The sequence below is a fragment of the Pagrus major genome, chromosome 11 (genome assembly GCF_040436345.1).
Source record: "Pagrus major chromosome 11, Pma_NU_1.0".
Lineage (NCBI taxonomy): Eukaryota > Metazoa > Chordata > Actinopteri > Spariformes > Sparidae > Pagrus > Pagrus major.
This window is the reverse complement of record NC_133225.1, coordinates 5,637,622-5,656,606: the sequence shown is the minus strand read 5'-3', so window position 1 is coordinate 5,656,606 and position 18,985 is coordinate 5,637,622. Positions and strand designations below refer to the sequence as shown.

The window sequence follows — 18,985 nt, the reverse complement described above, 5'->3', positions numbered from 1 at the left end:
GTAACAAAACTTAGGAAAAATTCCCTACTGTTGAAGTAATGTCAAAGAAAGTGAGGGAAAAAAAATTCCTGGATCCGTCCCTTTATCCAGATCCGCACCAAAAAAGTTAATGAGGTCCATTCTGGGCCGAGACACATCCTCCATCCAACTTTTGTCCAGTCGATCATTACACCGGCCGTCTGTAAAAACCTGAACTGGACACCTGCGGTATAAATCATAAAACCTGGACTAACCTGCATTTTTTTTGCCACTTGAAGACGTCAGAAACACATTGCAAAGCACAACACTGAAATATTATGACCTTATAAACTGATATGGTGAACTTAATTAGCAAAGACTTGCAGCCAGTCGCTAACTGTGTGTGACTGCCATTTGGTGCTGAGGGGAACTGTTTGTGACGACATGACTGCAACGTGTGTGTCCATCATCATTCATCATTTGTTACCTCGAGGGCAAAAAAGAGGAAGGGCGACCACCAGCTAATATTTATTTAGTTATTTATTCATCCATCCATCCATCCCAGGCTTCTATATGGCCTATACCTCCAGTCGGCCCTGAATGGGGGAAAATTCAATCTGAATGAAGACAAAGAAAAAACTCCCAAAAAACACAAAGAAACGTGCCGGGCGATCAAAAGAGGGATGAGAGATCCCTTCTCTTCAGACGACTTGGGGTGAAATGGAAGCTATGGTGTGATCACTGTTAGTAAGTTACAGTTTAAATGTGTCAATAATCACATTTTAAATCCAATATTGAACCTTCTCAGCCTTCAGAACCGTCTCGGCCTCTAAAGAACCCATGAACAGCGCTGGGCTGTGAGGCCTTGGCATGAGGGACGTAGTCTTTCCTAAAGTCAATCGATTAAACAGAAGAAGTGTCTATAAAACTGAAAAAAAAACAATCCTTAGTGCCTCAAACACCCTGAAATGATTTGTGGTAAAATCAGAATTCAATCCATTTTGGTCCAATAAAACGATCTGTGAAGGTTTTCTGTGAGTTCGCCCCTGAAATGAACCGGCCTCGGAAATATGTGAGCGCGTTTGTGTGTCTGTTGTTGATGTGTGAAAAGAAATTAAGCACAGTACATTTAATATCTCCTCACATCTCATTTCACTTCTCAAATGGACGTCTCGAGAATCACGGCAGACACGCGGCATTACGGTAACTAAAGGGATCCTGGGTAGTATGTCATTGATTGACTCTAATAGGTTACGGTAAATCCCATTTTTCTCCCCCCCCTCATCAATTACTTTCATTTATTTAGTGGACCATAACTCTATTTGTGAATGAAAACCTTATTCAGAAGACAAGAAAAATTAGCTCGTGGGTGCTGGATTGTTGGAAAAGGAAGAAAATGAGGTGTCTAACCCAAAGTGACATTTACAAATTACCTGTTAATTTCAACTGGGTTGAGGGATGATAGGACTGAATTACACTGACAGGAGGGTAACCGGGTAATGAAAGTCGAGTCTGTAGTGGCCAAATGAGTAACCTGCACTTAGAGACAAAGTGGGTTTATTCCGTGTGAGCACCTGAAGTATTTTTTCAGCGTCTTATCTGAACTGTATTCTGTCCACACCCACCTGAGAGGCTTGTTCCCAGCCTACAATCTACTTTTTGCTCCAATTAAGCGGAGGCCGGATGATGAATAGTTACAATCAGCCTTGTTTTAGAGGCCTGTGCTCAGGAGGATACTAACCATGCAGGGAGAGTGCGAGGCGAGAACGTCCAGGTGTCAGAGTGCAAGGTGAAGTGGCGAGACTTACAACGGTGTCACCTTGAATCTGTCGGCGCTAATGTCTGCTAAAAAAAAGGGAAAAAAAAAAGTCTAAGTGCTGAGACAACAAGGCACAAAAACTGGTGTCCCTCACCCCTTCCCCCCTCTCCCTCTCTCCCTTCCCCCCCCATGCCCAGAGCAAACATTAGGGGGAAGAGAAAACAGTGCCAAGTGGAAACGGGTGACATTTGAATTGAATACCTCAATAATGGATGCAATCTCCCTGTAACCTCCATTTAGCTGGCAGAGCCGTAGCGGCACAAAAAATCAAGACAGGATCCCTCAGGTCAATGGAAACAGAGGACGTTGGTTAATGATGCCTGTACTCCTCCTGAAAGCATCATGCTAGATGCTAAGAGGGAAGATAAAAGCCCCCCCGCCGCCTATTAGCAGCGGAGAGAACGTACATTTCCGATTTTTTTCCTGGAATCTGGATTTCAGCACGACCAGAATCCTTTAGGTTTTTTTCTTTTTGCGCGCTGTCATGTTTATCAGCTTCTCTTATAGGTCAGCAGTTTCCGAACACTTGTGAGAGAGAGAAGAAGAAAGAAAGAGATCAATTAGGGCGGCGCTCTGATTTGCGTTTATGAAAGGTCACCCAAGTCTTCTTAACAATTGTAGGACACTTGCTGGAAAACTCCTTAACAATCTCCACTGTGGCTGCACAGAGCAACGAGACTCCACCCTGACCTCTTTAGAGAGGCCGGCGCAGCTTCTCCCTCACTCTCGTCTGACCGGAGAAAACTAATGAGTGTGAGGCTGTGGGTAAAACCTAATGGGGCTCAGTAGTTTTTTTGCTCCGGGCTGACTGCTGAAAATGAACATTTAACCACAGCTCGAGTAATTGAAAAAATGACAAGCAGTACATACAGGCCATCGCCCCACACACACACACAAACACACACACCACACGCACACACAACGGCCAAATTATTATGATTATTTGCCACCTCCGGATTAGAAGCGTCCTCTCCACTCTGTCACTTACATCACCAACCAGGAGTAGCGTCAAAAAACACACAGGAAGAAGCAGAGAAGTGGAAGTAATATCAATTAAAATGAGAGTGTTGGCCTCTAGTGATGCTCAGATAAGGAGTAAGTGCACAGAGAGGCGAGGTCTTGATGTTACTGTGTGGAAAGCAGGCTGTACAGTAATGATAGAAATGTAATGTTACTGTGGAGTTTTTCTCTCTGAGATTAACTTTGCTCACAGCTCCACCTGCTTGTCATTTATCGACACTGACACTTGTGTGTCTTTTTGAAAGTCGAACCAGAAGGATGGTGTGCGACTGATTGACCCACAATGCTGAAACGACGTGCAGCGTCGCGACTAAATCAATCAGAGGATCAGGATTAAAACAGTTTGAGCTCGGATGCCTCAGCAGTGGCAGAGCGTGATATTTAACATTAAATCAACATCTGAAACAAATACAAGCAGATAACTGGAGGAAGTATTCAGGTATTGAGTAAAAGAACCACATAAGGGCCACAAAAATACCCCCAAGTAGAGGTTTTGCCTCAAAATCCTCATAATTTTGAGACGATACAATTCGTTTGGAGCCAATCATGGTCCGATACGCAACTAATGGGATGTGGAAGCTTTCAGCACACGTTCACTGAGACTCTTGATAAGAAGCAGGGCTGGTCTATATAAAGATATTATATCGTCATGAGATATGAGACTTTATGTCGTCTTAGAATCTAGATATCGTTTTATCTTGATATGACACAAGTCTGGTTTTATAGGCTGTATTACAGTAAAGTGATGTCATTTTCTGAACTCATCGGACTGTTCTACTTGTTCTTATACTCGTCTTTACCCACTTAGTCATTACATCCACATTACTGATGAATATTGATGCCACTGTGCTGATATTTTGTGAAAGAACCGATATACGGACATCACATCAGAGAGGGTAGGTGATCAAAAATATTGTAATGTTTGATTCTGTCTCCTTGTCCAAGTATTAATGAAGTTCATTTGTCAGAGTGAGTATGTAAGTATAAAGTAAAAGTTCTCACTATGCAGAAAAATTGGTGTTTGTCAATGTTATATTATTTGATATCTACTATCCACCTTATTGCTAGCTCCCCATTAACTGCACCTCCAGCGCACCTGACCAGCATTTTCCATGGCAGCGGGATGCTTATACTTTTTCTTAGAGTCATTAACTCACAATGATCTAGGTTAGAGATTTTATTGATTGAATGCTGCGGACATTATTGCCATTTTTCTGTTACATCTCAGTTACAAACACGTATAATTTACTGTAACGTCTTCACAATAAAAGCCCCCCGTTATTTAGTCATTTAAAAGCTTTTATTATGAAGCAGCCTCACAGGAAACGTTGTGTTTTCAGCAGCAGTCACTAAACACGACTCCTGAAACAGCTGAAGGTGAACACGATGAAACAGTAAAACACAGCAGACGTTTGAAGGAACAAACAGGACGAGAGAAGCTACAGAGATTCAGTGAGAAGCTACAAAAGTACTGAGAGCTGAACACACAGACATTTAACAACGCCTTTCTCTCAGGTTTCCTGCACAGACACGAGTTGAGTATCGAGTTTACGGGGCGGCCGCAGCTTGGTCCATCGCTGGTGCCGCCCGGCGCAACTTAACCTAAAGCATTGAAAGTGCTGCCAGTACTTCAGTCATTATGATGCTATGTTACTTATGCTAGTGTTGCCGAGCCCCAGATGTATCACCCATAATCACTTCCCCTGTTACCTCCCCAGGACACTCGTGGATAGGACTGTTATTACAGATGCATTAATACATATGAAGCATTTTGGCTGCGGTGGAACAATTTTGTATTTTCTAAATGTGCCCATGTGAGAAAGTGGTTTAATTTATTGTATAACAATTCAGTTTTTTAACTACTGCTGCAGAAATAAATGACCTCGACCTACCAGTCTGTGACAGCTTGTTAAATATAAATGTTCCTTTTTTTAAATGACTGTTAAATACTGCGTCCTGATGTGTAGATGTGCAGTCGTTACAACAAATAACTAAATGTATTTTGTATAATCAGTTGTGGGCTACCAGAGCCCTGCCTCAGGAGGTGGTAGTGTGATTTTCCAATATATAAAATAAGACTGATTAAAGCTAAATTATTATCTCGGACATTAACCAGATTGAACACGAGCTCTGAGACCATGATCCATCATAATAGTTGAGCATTATCTTAAATGTCCAATGGCTATTCCATTTATGAATGTTATGCTTGATGGATGATGGCAATTAACAAAATGTAATCTCCAAAGAGTTTCTCTGAGTTCTCCCCCCACGTTCAAACACATTCTCACAGAATAGGTAAGACCTTGTTTGGCGCGCCGTCCTTCAGCAAATTCACCATCACATGTGAATCATTTTGCTTTCAGAGTCGTTTTTTTAATGTCATTTGAAACAGATTTGATTGCTAAACTGACATATCAGTCATCCTGTTGGTTATTTAAAGATGTTTAGACAGACCTACGTGTGCAATTAGCAGCAGTTAATGGAGCAGCTTCACATTTGTTCCAACGCAAACAGGATTTTTCTGTCGAACTGAAAAACTGAAACAAAAAGGTCCTTTTTCCTTCTTCCTGCCAGAGTGAAACCTCAGCATGCAGATGACCTGAGTGTGCAGTCTGGGTCCACTCATCTTACAAAAACAGTAAATTATGTCTCCTTCTAATGGTTCAGTCATGGATCTGTAACGTTGAGCCTTGTTCTGAGGGAAACTAAAGATTAATATCATTTTTAGAAGTTCAGGGGTTTACACTGTTGTTTAATTTAGACACTGTCTGTCCATTGGTAGCTATTTTTATGGGGGTTATAAAAGACATCCACTAATGCCAGTTTTGTAGGCAGAATTAGGAAAAGAAGGATGTTTCTTCACGACCCAATTGTCAGAATAAATGCTGGCAGTGTAGTGACAATGTTGTGATTATGTTCCGGTTAGGTTCAGGCACAAAATGCACTTGGATAGAGTTCGGAAAAGATCATGTGTTGGCTTAAAATATCTGCTTTTGTCGCTGGAAAATGTCCCAACGTCTCCTGAAGAAACGGCCTCACAATTGAAGCTCGTCTCTAACACCGGTCTCTGGCTTCGTCCACCTTCTCGCCAAGCTGTAACGCCGCGACCATCTCCACCACGTCCCAACATGAACGTCAGCTCATGTACGGTAATTTTTCAAGCAAAAACTCAATAATATTCTTTGGTTTTCCTCTAACAGAGCATGTTGACTGAATACAAGAAGACATTTGAGGACTTCGCCTCATCTTCACCTCAACGATTAATCAAGAATAGGAAGATCAATCCATAACTATAAATAATCGTTTGCTTCAGCCCGACAACACATGCTGCTTCTTTTGCCCTTAATATTTTAGAGTTTCATGCAAAATCTTTTTTTTTCTCCATCATTTCTTTTGCAAAGTTTCTTTTGGAATATCTTTTGATGCTTAATAGCTGCAGTCTCACCAGAGTCGGGTACAAAAGGTACCGATCAAATTAAAGTCGATACTAGAGAGAACAAATTCATGTTTAATCCATCTGTGCCAAATGTTGGTACCTGAGAGCACATCTTAGAGTAGCATTACAGAGAGAAAGACAGAAAGTGAGACATCACTCTGAGTTGCAGTGAGTCAGGACAACGCTCGCTGTAATATCTGTAGAGTAAAATACAAAGCAAAACGTCTGACCTGCTCAAACATAAAATATATGTAAAAGCCAAAGGGTGTGCTGTGTTTGATAGCCTGAGAGCAAAGTCCCCCACATCAGCAACTTCTCCAACCAGCTAATTAATTACATGATGGAGATAATTGGACTGTTCTCACCTTCTTGGTTGACATGAGCATTGTTACTAGTGTTAAACTAAAATCTGCCCCGTGTTGCATCCAGAATTCCTACCAAAAACAGTATGTGAGGTTATTAAAGTATGTCTGAAAGGTTTATATGAATCCAATCGTATGGTAATTGCCTGGTATTTATGGAGAAATATTACAGTTTGCAAGCACTGCTGTCGTGACAACAATAAAGAAACAATCGTGACAACGTTCCTTCATTTGCCTGCTGCTCTCCACAGTTTGTTTTTAGTCCTTTTGACAGTTATCTTTATTTTTTTATAGTCCAAAACTGTGCTGATCATTTCGTCATTTATCCAGGTACACGGAGTAAAAACAGTTTCTTCAGCTGCCTCCAGGTCTTTGAACAGGTTCTTTAATGCCCTTCGTATTTGGTGACTTATTTTTACAACTGAAATGACATTTTTGATATTACAGAGAGAGTGAAGTGCAGAAAAAAGGTACTGTTGGACACCGGTATGAAATCCCAGGTACAATATCGTGAACAATACCGGACCCTAAGTCTCGTTGCTTGATCACCGGTGGTCGAAGTACAAGTGCATAAAAACAAATAAGTCATGGAAGAGGCACAGTAATCAACAGCTACAACACCATCCCCTGCCAACTGGAGTCATTGCTGACTACTAAATTCAAATTATAGCTTTCAGATTAGTCTTATGTTGAGTTACACTCATTACGTCAATGAACTGTCTGTGCATTTGTTCTTGCTCGGCCAATGTCTGCATCTGTCTTATTCAAACAGAGCACACACACACACACACACACACACACATTCAGATGCATGCTAATGGTTAGTGTACTTAAATCGACCCGACAGGCCCAATAACAGCTGTTTTAAAACACATTTTGCGGATGCTGTGCCTGTGAAACAGTTCTGCAGATTAATTTTGAAATAATTACTTCTTTTCAGTATTCCACTTCCAGCTCTGACCTTCTTTCCTGAGCACTCCACCTGTTTTTCCTCCTCTCACACTTCACGGTAGCCTTTTCCCTTGGCCTCTGTGCTGTCTTCATTACCACAGCATATAGATGCCGCTGCCCTGACTGCCTCGCTGTAATGAGGGAGAGACTCTGCATATGGACACCGATTCAATGCAGACGTACAACCGCTGGAAAAATGTTTTAATCATTTTTTTTTAAAAAGGGAAGTTCCCGCGGTAATGAGAGGTCAAGTGATTGGGTGTTGGATTCACAACACAGATGATAGTGATTCATTCAGATGCTCCTCCCTCTGTCATTGCCTTCATAGAGTACGGTCCTCATTCATAACTGTCAAGAACCTACTCATCTGTACCCCCGGCTTATTTGGGTGAAAATCACACATAAAATGCGTTTTTCCACCGCGGAGAGGACAGAAGAGAGAACTAATCTCATTTCTTCTGACACTTCCCTATAATGATTTTTTTTGGGGGGGGAGACAGTGGAGGATAATCCGCGGATGGATACGAGCCCATCCCAAGTCTGCAAGTCTGCTAAGAGCAGGAGACGCAAGCTGACTTTCAGATGTACCCTCCAGCTTTCTGCAGCCAGTTGAGGTTTGGGGGGGGGGGTTGGAGGGGGTAAAGAAGAGGTAGAAGACACTAACAAGATCATGCAATATTAATGAGGTGTGAGATGAGGGGACATGCAAGGCAAACCGGCCACTGTATATGCAGGAAAATAATATCTTACACAAGCACGAGGACTTGTATTTGTGGAAAAAGGGTGATAAGTGATTATAGAGAGGAAAAAGGGCGACAACAAGTGTGAACGTATATCAACTGAAAATAAAACAGGATACAAGGGAAGCAGTAATTAGCTCTGCACTGTCGAATCAGATAAACAGTTAATATGTTCATGCCGGGGAAGCAACCTTGGACTTCATCAAAAACACACTCATTACTAGTTTGCATTTTATTTTGGTAGAGTGTTTTGGTGTTTTTGATAACGTTCAGCCACTAAATGTGTCGTCCCATCTTCCCCCTTCCTCCGCATTCATGTCACAACACGGCTGTTGTTGGAATCATCCGCCTCCTCAAGCGGTCGCCAGTTTCTCGTCCTATCCAACGTTGCTAACACAACCTAATGTCAACGCCGCTAACGCTAGCTAATGTGAACAGAATCAGAATCAGAAATTCCTTTATTAGTCTCGCAAATGGGGAAATTTGTGCGTCACAGCAGCCAAAGGACCGTTCAATATAACAATACACAATAATAAGAGTAAAAAAATAAACAATATAATAAAAAGATAAGAAGAAGAGCTGGAGCAGAAATAGAAATAGAATCATTTATACATAATATGTACAAATATAAACAATATAATATAAAATATAAACAGTGTAATTATAAACAGTGTGGGCAGTGTATTGTTATAAATAAATAATAAATACGAGTATGAAAAATGTTGCCAACGCTAGCTAACGTCAGTGTCGCTAACGCTAGCTAGCTAACGTCAGTGTCGCTAACGCTAGCTGGCTAACGTGGGGCAGTACAGTAAGCGAGGCGCACACTGTAGAAGTCGGCCATTTTTAGATTTCTTTCCAAACTGGCAACGACCAAGACTGTTGACTGATGATGAAACAGAACAAAACAATCATTTTGGACCTGATTACACTGAAAAATTATTAATTCACAATTACAATGTTTTCAAGGAAAATCGATACTTTTATTCTGCACCTTTCTACAAGCTCTAGATTATTTTATTTGAATACAAAGTCTACACAAAAATGTTATCAATATGGCCTTTAATACTGACAGATGAAACATATGTCCTGTAGAGAGTAAGAGGAATTAATTCAACATTTACTCTTTGTATGAGAATAACTGTTAAGTCATTGTACTTTTTAAATCTACATGTCTGGCGCCTATCCACCATTTTTTCGCTCCTTCCACTCTTGTCTCTTAATTTATGGTTGCTATGGTTGCCAATAGTCAGCCTTACCTTCAGCTACTTTACTTTATTTGCTTATTTAGCACATGAAACATCAATATTTACTTATCAATGCAATTATGCAGGTTTTTCAACAACGTTTGCATTCTTCAGCTGCCTTGTTGCTGGTAAAAAAAAATAAGATGGATACACTTGTGATGAGAAAGCTGAGCGGGGATGTGTAAAAGCAGCACTTTGCAACCTATATTGTTGGCTGTACAGTAACAGATGGGACGCTTCAACATTAGCTGACTTGACCAACAACCCACTTTCTACCAGCTTGCCAAAGTAGGTCAGCAATCACACACACTGGTCCAACATCTTTGTCCACTTTCATTTGAATTGTACAGATGACAAAGATTAATAGCCACACAAATTTAAAAAAAAAAAGCAAACAGCATTAAAAATTGCTTGTTAAATGCGTTCGACGGCCAGCGTTATCGGTGCTGTGGTTATTTCCAGGAGAGATGTTGGAGGAGAAAGCACTGCGACACTGCTGCACGTGAGAGAGACAGTCCCAGTGGGAGAAATGAGACCATCTGCCCCTCTGCAGGTGACTGTCCCCGGATAGAGGAAGGAGTTAAGCTGAGACAGCGAAAGAGAGCAGCAGGGTAAGCTGTCCTGCTATGAGGCTGCTGTAGCAGGCAGAGCTCTATAATCGGCCCACTACTGTTGTTTTCTAAAGTGTTACAGTGATAAAATTTCATGTAGGACGGATCGCGTGTCGCAGGGGTCAGGACCCACTGCGTCCACTGTTGAATGACATCCTCCTGGGTTGTCACACCGGGGGTGAGACTACAGCCAGGGATTTGTCACTGGCTTAGAAAAAGGGCTGAGAGTGCCACATGCTGGAAAACACAAAGAATCTTCACTGATGAGGTCATGAAAACACAGACGAAACAAAAACACGCCAGAAAGAAGGTAGAAGGAGTCATAAACAGTCGTGTACCACAGTGCTGTTAAAGGAATGTGGCCTCCAAGCATCCGATTAAAGCTGCTGGTCTCAGTTCACTCGTCGTATTGACCGATACCCTCAGGGTCAAGTATCTCAGCGCCGTTTCAAAAGTTCCTCTCTTTGTTATAAATAAGTGAGTGCCTTTAATTCCAAGCCGATTTTCGAGAAACTTTCTGAGCCTCGCCCCTGTGCACTCGGCTCCACAATCGCTCTTTATGCAAATACATCGCCTGAGGTAATGCAAACCTAAAGAGCCGGAGCGAATGAGACGCTGCAATTCTGTGTGAGTTAAGACACTTACAATTAACATCTTACTTAACGATGTTACTCCATTCTGGATGAAAAAGGAGTGAGAGGCTGTGAGATAACCTTGTTTTTTTTTTTTTTGCTTTCATGTTTAGATATGCCGGTTGGACACATATAGTAATATAATATGCCCAGAAGGAAACAACTCACCTAGCATCAGCGTACGAGCGAACGGTGCTGATAAGGAGACTTACAGCGATTTGACACGCTTCTGTTTATCAGCGACAAAGTAGGACAAACGTGGCCACTTCATCGTTTCTAAAGAAGAATATAAGGTGCCGGGTAAATACATTAAATAAAACAATAGAATTAATTAGGCTGGGATTAATTTATGAAAGATAATTAAAGTTAGCCTGTGGAGGTTTCATTGTTAACAAACATCTGGGTTGTTTTATTCAGCCTCGCTCACCAAATGGATTGTGTGTATATCTTTAAGGCTTTACTAACACGCTGAATGCATTTCATAGTTTACAAAATATTTTTTAAAGGGCTTTTTAAAACCTGTTTATATGCATCGCCCTCTGCAGTCGGGTTTGCCTTTTCACGTCACTTGTCCAGGTAATAACTGTAATTTAGTTTTTCTTTATTCCATTTGAGAACGAAGAATACAGAATTCAGATGAACGTACACTTGAAAGCATCCAAACAGTGTCGACATATTCATGATTTAATGTATGAAATGTGTTGGAAATGAAGCTCATGCATGTGTTCCCGTTTCCACGATGATTGAGATTTATAAATAAAAGAGCCAGATTTATATGGAGCTCTTTAAATCTGACAAGAAATAATGCATACTGTCTTTAAGTGAAGCTACACAGAGTTGTATGCATCTGGCCCCAGGTCTGTTAAGCAGATTATTTAGAGGACTTTCAACACCAAACAGGATGGACGCGTTGTGTTTTGGCAACATCAAACTTTGCTAGGAAGCTAGCTCTCCCCCTCTCCAGCTAGGATTAACTAATCTTCGGACCTATTTTTGGGTCAATGCGACTAATTCAGTGAGAAAAGGTCACATTCTCTCAGGTGGTCTTTTGCAATCTTGTGAATTACACAGCTGCTAATGCTAGCTATTTAATGTCAGTTATTTGTCAGACATGTTGGGTTGAGACAGCCAACGCCGTCGAATTCATCTGTACTTGTGAATTTTCGCTCTTTTCCGACTCTGTGCAGTTATAGTTCTTCTAACTGGTTTTCCAGACTGCAGAGAAAAGCCAATTCCCACTCTGTGGCAGACTTGAATCGAGTTTTGATTGTTAAGTCACGGCGATCTGAGTCGGAAGTGGAGAAAAATGCATCTGCTTCAAATCTGCAACCTGAATGTATTCATTCAGCTAAACAGCCAAGTGATGAGTGGCACTTAATGTGAAGACACACTGGATTTTATTTGTTTGTTTATGACTTTAAGTCTTCTCTTCCTCTTCCAGGTTTCCTAGTTCAGTGTTGACCGTCTGTACTAACAGGACGTTGGGGGAAAAAGATGTGTCCGTCTCATGCACCGGGAAGAAAAAGAGTAAACAAAGTGTGACGGCAAAAACTACAAAAATAAATCAAATGTGTCTTTAAATCACATGAAATTATAAAGGCAGAACATATATAAGTTCATGCACATCACTACAGTGAGGGGTTGAAGCACAAACACTGAGGGGACTCGCTCACAGAAACATTACTCCCAATTTGGACAAAACCTCGAGGGGATATTTATATCAAAATGTCTTCTCCTAAGGAGTTTGTGTGCAACTGTGAAATCATGAAATGATTAAAGTGAGGTGGAAAAACATCTATCATTACGCTAATTTCAATTAAGCAATGCAGCAGCACTTAAATTGTCTGCGTGACATGTGCTGATGACATGACAACATGAGTCCTAAGCTTTTTTTTCCACCACCTGGGGTAAACAATTAGCAAAACATTTCTATATTAGTGAAGGCACTCGCTCTCCTTCTTTGAGAGGCTCCCATGCCAACATCTCTATTAACAGACAAACTCCATTAAGCTAAAAGCATGTTTTTTTCTTCTCTCTGTGCTTGTTCCATGTTTGACTATTAATAGCGTCAATACATCAACTGTAACATTATTCTAATATCAGAGCTTTTTGACTAATGTCACCCCAGACATCTCTGATAACGAGCAACCCATTTCTTAAAACAGAAATCATCAAATAATGTCTTGATTGCATTATAATGCTATAAAGAGATGAGTGTGTAATTGGTAAATGGAACATGGATCCACAGAACAACACAACCAAATGCATATCATCCACTGATGGAAACATCTGTGAATCATTATGCAAACTTAGGTTAATTCTTTCGAGTTCGATTCATTAAGGAGTATTGTTAGTTTCAGTGGCTGAGCCCTTATTATCATGCATTTAGGAAATGAGGCAAATAGAAAAGGCATAAGAGCCCAATCAATAGCTCTTTTCATTTTGCCTTAATGGCCACGTCTTTTCTCCCTCGTGGACTAAAAAGAACACGGGGGAGGTTGGTGTTACAACCATAAAATGTAATTTCTCTGCAGGAAAAACATAATAATGCCTCCTATCCCCTTTCTGCATATTCCTATAACATTCTGCCAAATTGAGTATGGATTTAACATCAAAAGGTTACATGAATTTTTCAAATGAGATATTAAAGTCAATATTTCAAGCAGAGGATATTTCAATTCGGAGGGAGCTTACACGATAGGGGCCGTGTGCTGAGATGAGCTGGCTCGCAGGCATGGCTGCAGTTTTTTTTCCCCCCACAAAATTGACTCGCTAGAAAAAGTCAAACCCGGGGATTTTGATGTCAAACATGGCAGGAAAATCTAACAGCGTTCAACTTTTTACTCCTCGCGAGTGTGGTGGGAATAAATGTTGTATGTTAATACAGCAGAGATTCACCCACCACTGTGAGAGAAGCCACTCAGGACTTATCCACGATGACACGATGTTTTCAGTCTGTACACAACCAGAAGAGCGCTGGACTGAGAGGAGTGAACTTTGGATATGAACTGTAAATGATAGTGAACCAGATTCCTGCATTATTAAGTATTATAAGCCTCACGCCTCACACACACAATGTCTCAATTACTGATTCAACATTATCTTCAGCAGTTCGGTTAACACTACCATTGTTCCAGTCCTATAATGGCAGCAGAGTGGACAGTGTGGCCATTAGGAGCGGCTATAAATACAAGCTAGAAGTACAAACTAGATTCTCAATGTATCTGAATTCTGTAACTTCGTCTCTACACACTGGAGCAGTTTTCATTGTCACTGGTAAAAGTTCACTTTTTCCTGCGCAGGAGTCAAACTGTGTCTTCGCACATGAGGGGTTCACAGATAAACCAGGCGCGAGAGTACCAGAGGTGATGCAGGAGACGAAAGTCGGTGACTGATGTGACAGAAAGACATAATTAACCCTCTCAGCCTATATTTCAGGGTACTGATATAGTAATTGCTCTTCTGAGTAGGTGATGAAGGTGTTTGCAGCCCTCACCACCAGTAACCACAGGTGTCACTAATGCCGCTTTTCCACCAAAATTAGCGGGTCTACACAGGTTTTTTTTAAACACGGGACAACCTGCTAAAAATTGCTTATTGACCCCATTCCCCACTTCCTGCAGGCAAGGCTGTGATTTTCATCTGAAGCCTTACGTTGTACGTCACTGACGTCAGTCCTTCCCTATTCACGCGCCACCGCTGGATGTTGATAACGCGTCATCACTTTGCACGGCGGGATATACGTCAGACTTTATCACGCTCACCCGGATGAATCGTAAGTATCCTTGAATTTACAGTGTGTCATTTTTGCTGCTACAGGTCTTAAGCAATCAAATCAATAACAAAAGACACAAGTTTGATGACATTGTGAAGTAGCATCCTGGGAGCTGATGTCTTCATTGTTCATAAACCACCATTGCAGATGATAATTCTCCCAAAAAAAAAATGTATCTATGAGTGAACTATAGAGTGGCTGAACAGCTTCCTTCCTCATATTTTCTGACGTAACATCATCTGGTGTTTAAGTCACAAAGTGGATATGATGCCGCAGACAGGCAACCAGTTGAAACGCAAAGTTACCTTGAAAATAATGACATCGTCGGAAACATAATGGATAATGTAAGTACATAACGTAAAGCATAATAACACAGGCCCGGTTGATTTCAGACATTTTAACGCGGAAATCTTACATATTTTACCTTTAAGGCCTAACGGACATGTCAAACGCCTCTGTTTGAAACTCTGCATCATTTAAAACAGCCTGTGGTCTTCCTCTCCTGTTTCATTCATGCATTTCCACCTATCACGTGTCATTACCGCCACCAGCCGCACATGACATCACTCTCTGGTGCCTGTGCTGGTTGACCACAGATCCAAACACTGCTCAGCTTCTCCTCTAGCGGTCAAAACTGACCTATTTTGGACATTTAATGGAAAATATGTGAACAAATCATCATCTGAAATATGACTGAGGGTCTAATTCTTTCTGATGTTTCCCATTGGCCCATTCACCAGCAGCTACACTTCAACGAGGCGATCTTTAGTTGGACGGCTATAACTGTGCAATAAACTCGTACTTTGTATAGACAATGAAACTGTATTTTAGTTCCCAATCCCCCAAAACATGGTTTACCAAGCCAACATTTAACTGCAGCAGTTGTGCACACATCCAGACTCATTAAGACACAGCAGAGAAGATCACAATGTGAGAGGAGGCCCCCTTTATGTTTGTAATCACGCTCTGTAATCAAGTCAAACTCTGAACCCGAGAGCTTTTATGCTCAGTGTTCACTAATAATTTCACTGCGGCCGGAGCAGACTGAATTAATGGACGTGTGATAGATCAGACCACCATTGTGTGAAGAGGGCATGAATTAATCTTGTTGAGCAAAGCACAATCACTCCTCTATTCTCCCAGATTAACAGCTGTATTTTCAATATGGCTCTCACCGGCTAATTAAGAAATAGGAGCTGCTGATTCTAGCAAGAAGTGATTCAAAAGAAAGTTTTTACCTCCTCTCTCGATCACCGGGGGGTATTCTTGGGGGAGCAGGTCGTGGGGTGCCCACTCTTCCCAAAATCCTCCACGCCTCATCCTTCATCTCGCGGCTGCTCGTCATGTCCCGTCACCGGCACAGTTACACCTGAACACTCTGCTGCTGCCAAACACCTGGCTCCATCTCCCACTGTCCAAATGAAAAATAAGCATAATCTGCCTTTCTGAGTATCCAGCAAATGAGGGATTTCATGACAAATTGGGTGGAGGTTCATTATGCAGAGGGGAAAGGCAGAACAGAGCCAGAGAGAGGCTGAAATAAAGGGATGTGTACTTGTGAATGGCAGAAATTGTGGTAATGACTTGTAAAAATTTTTGGCTTGGTTGCTAATTGCTGTGCGTGTATTTAAAATCCACGCCATGTTTTTTTGTAAAAAAACCCAACAAAGAGATTTATTTGAATCATAAGTACAGTAGATGCTTAGTGGGTCAAACTAAAAACATCCACTGTGTATTTATCAGCACATTATACATTAATGCTTATACATTTTATATATTCGAACAATATCTCGTATGTAATGTATTTACATGGTCGGAAAAAGGTTTTTTCAAGAATAACTTTATTAAAAATCTTTAATCCCATTTGTGTGAGAGCCCGGCGTAAAGTGATGAGAAATGTGTGCATCGTCTGGAGGAGGATTTCAGATTCACTCTGCAATAGTAAATTAACTGCCTCGATAGCTTGATGGATGTGTTTCTTAAAACTTAATTAGTGTGAAGATAAGTGGCCGCTCAATAAATGTCTGGCAGTTAAACACAAGTGGCATTCAAAAACATTTCAAATCGCATAAAACTGAGCGAGCACGTTAGGCCCAGAGTCACGGAGGAAGCAAGAGGGGCGAAGACAAAGGCGACTAGAGCGTCTCGGTTTGCAACAGTCCAGGGCTCTGTTTCCTAAAAGCATAAGAAAGTATTGTAGATTAACAAAAATCTTGTACATACTCATTTATTTATTTTAAGCCTATGTTTTGACATCTCTGCTGAGTGCTATGAAATTAATCATGATGTTTAAATTAATGAAAAAGAAGAAAACAACCTTTAGCATGCATACAAATAAAATTAAACATTTGATTTGCATAATTAATCTGCCAGTTCTGTCATCGTTGCCCTCTTCTTCCTCTTATCGCGACTCGGAAATGCCACTTTTCTGATGTTGATGTTTATCTGACGTATCTCAACGCACGTACTGCATGCAAGGACGTGCACTGCATGCAAGCACGTGCACAGGCGCTGGAGAAAATAACGTTAGCCTGCAGAATCTGAAAATATACAAAACAATGTATTAAATATGATCTATTATCTTATCCTTATGTTGTTTATAATGTTGTTTTCCAGTAGCCTTAGACCAGTTAAATCGCCCCAAGCCGACGTTAGCTGCTACTGCAGATTTATCACAATCAGTGTATTTGTCTGTAACAAGAAGTTGTAGAAGCGGCAAACTAAATTTAAGTCAATTTAGCAAAGATTGCACCTTCAGATAGTTTGTCCACTAGAGAGCACTGACAGAGATTATTCAACTGGCAAACTTGTTTATTTCTCTTGTCGTTTTCAGCCGTAACTGTAATGTTTAAAGATACATAGTGAAACATGGTGGTCCGTCCTGCCTGATGTTTCTGCTGTGCTTCTTTCACGCACCGAGTTGCTTTGTTTGCGTCTTTGATAAACCAAATCCGCCCAAGAGTGAACTCTCACCGCTTGCTAACTGCTAGTTTGAGGTAACCGCAAGCTTAAAGTCATTTTCTTTAGTCTGTGGCCAAACAGGTCCATTAGGTCTCCCAAATAACCAAGAGCACCCGGCTGAAGACACATGGACCTCTGTTAGCGCACCAGTAGAGGGATCTCAGCAGCAGAAGTGTAAGGAAAGAAATATGTATGAAGGTTTAACTTAGAAATATATTTGAAACATTAATGCACTCTCTAAAGGGATTTATACAGTTGTTTTTTTTAAATGAGTAAGTTTGCAATTAATACAGATATTTTAAACTGAGAAGTTTGTAATGTTTTTGGCTGCTGTTGATAAAGTGGCCCGATTTAAAGTTAATTCATTAAGTCTTTAATAAGTCGCCAATTCTTTCACACTTTCAGTGTTTCCCATTAATTAACTACTCTCTGGCGACATGCCACAGTCTCATAATGATCAGAAAATATTTTCTTCTCTGGGGATCAATAAAGGATTATCTTAATATAGTGACGTCAACCTCAAGCAGCCGCTAAATCAATCAAAGTTTAGTTCCCTAAACTTACTTCTCTCCTGTAACGTTAATGTTAAAGCATAACAGCATAACAATACAAACAGCTTGTTCACATTTTCATATGATTTGTTTTTAACTCCTACTCTTAAATTACGGCAGTTTGAGACCCCTGCTGTTAACTGCTGACACATTAAAGGAGCACTATGTAGTTTTGCAGAAGACATTTTTAATCAGCAGAGAAAAAGTTGGTCACTGCCTAAACAAACTGAATAAACAAGCTGACCTTAAAGGACAACACAATTTCATACTGTTGTACTTTGTTTATATGTGGCGGACCCTGCCACCTTTCTAGCTTTAAACAGTGTTCTGGGGACCTTATTTTCCTCTGAGAACAGCTTGTTTATTCAGTTATGGAAAAAAAATATATATTTATGAGGAGTTCTTCTCCAAAACTACAGAGTGCCCCTTTAAGCCTTGTTTTCATAATGAACTATTCCAACAATTTGATTGTAAAAATGCATCGTGCCGGTCTCTAATAGACAGTTAAACATGACATGTTACTTGAAACGGGACCCGGTTTGAAGACTGTGCAGAACAACCAGGACCGGCGCTCAGGAATAACAGCCCCAACCTATAAAGCCTATAAAGTTCACTTCACAGAGTATGCAAAGCATCCTGTCTTGTTAAGTCACCAAAGTAGATTATTAAGACAACACTAATGAAGTTAAACAAAGCAGTCTGACAGAGTATGTAACTTGTGCTGAAAACCTAAACACAAGTGCAGATGAATAAATATCAAGTTAAGGAGGGCCGGGGACAGATAAACAAACAACAAGGGGGGGAAATGGCTTCACTCGCAAAATGGGACATTTAAAAAAAACTGCTGACATCTAAAAGGCAATTGAATTTGCATACCACAAACTTTCATCTGGGGGGATGTGAAGAAAGACTCCACACCACA

The 18,985-nt window shown here is 40.8% G+C and overlaps 1 protein-coding gene across 1 annotated transcript in view; it reads right to left on the bottom strand.

The window, feature by feature from the left end:
* Positions 1-18,985, bottom strand: part of LOC141004391 (uncharacterized) — a 130,176-nt gene that overhangs the window by 92,735 nt on the left and 18,456 nt on the right. Inside the window, exon 2 of the mRNA XM_073475851.1 lies at positions 15,790-15,962. Within this exon, the coding sequence (XP_073331952.1) occupies positions 15,790-15,871 (82 nt within the window). The 5' untranslated portion in view covers positions 15,872-15,962. The remainder of the gene's footprint in view (positions 1-15,789; positions 15,963-18,985) is intronic.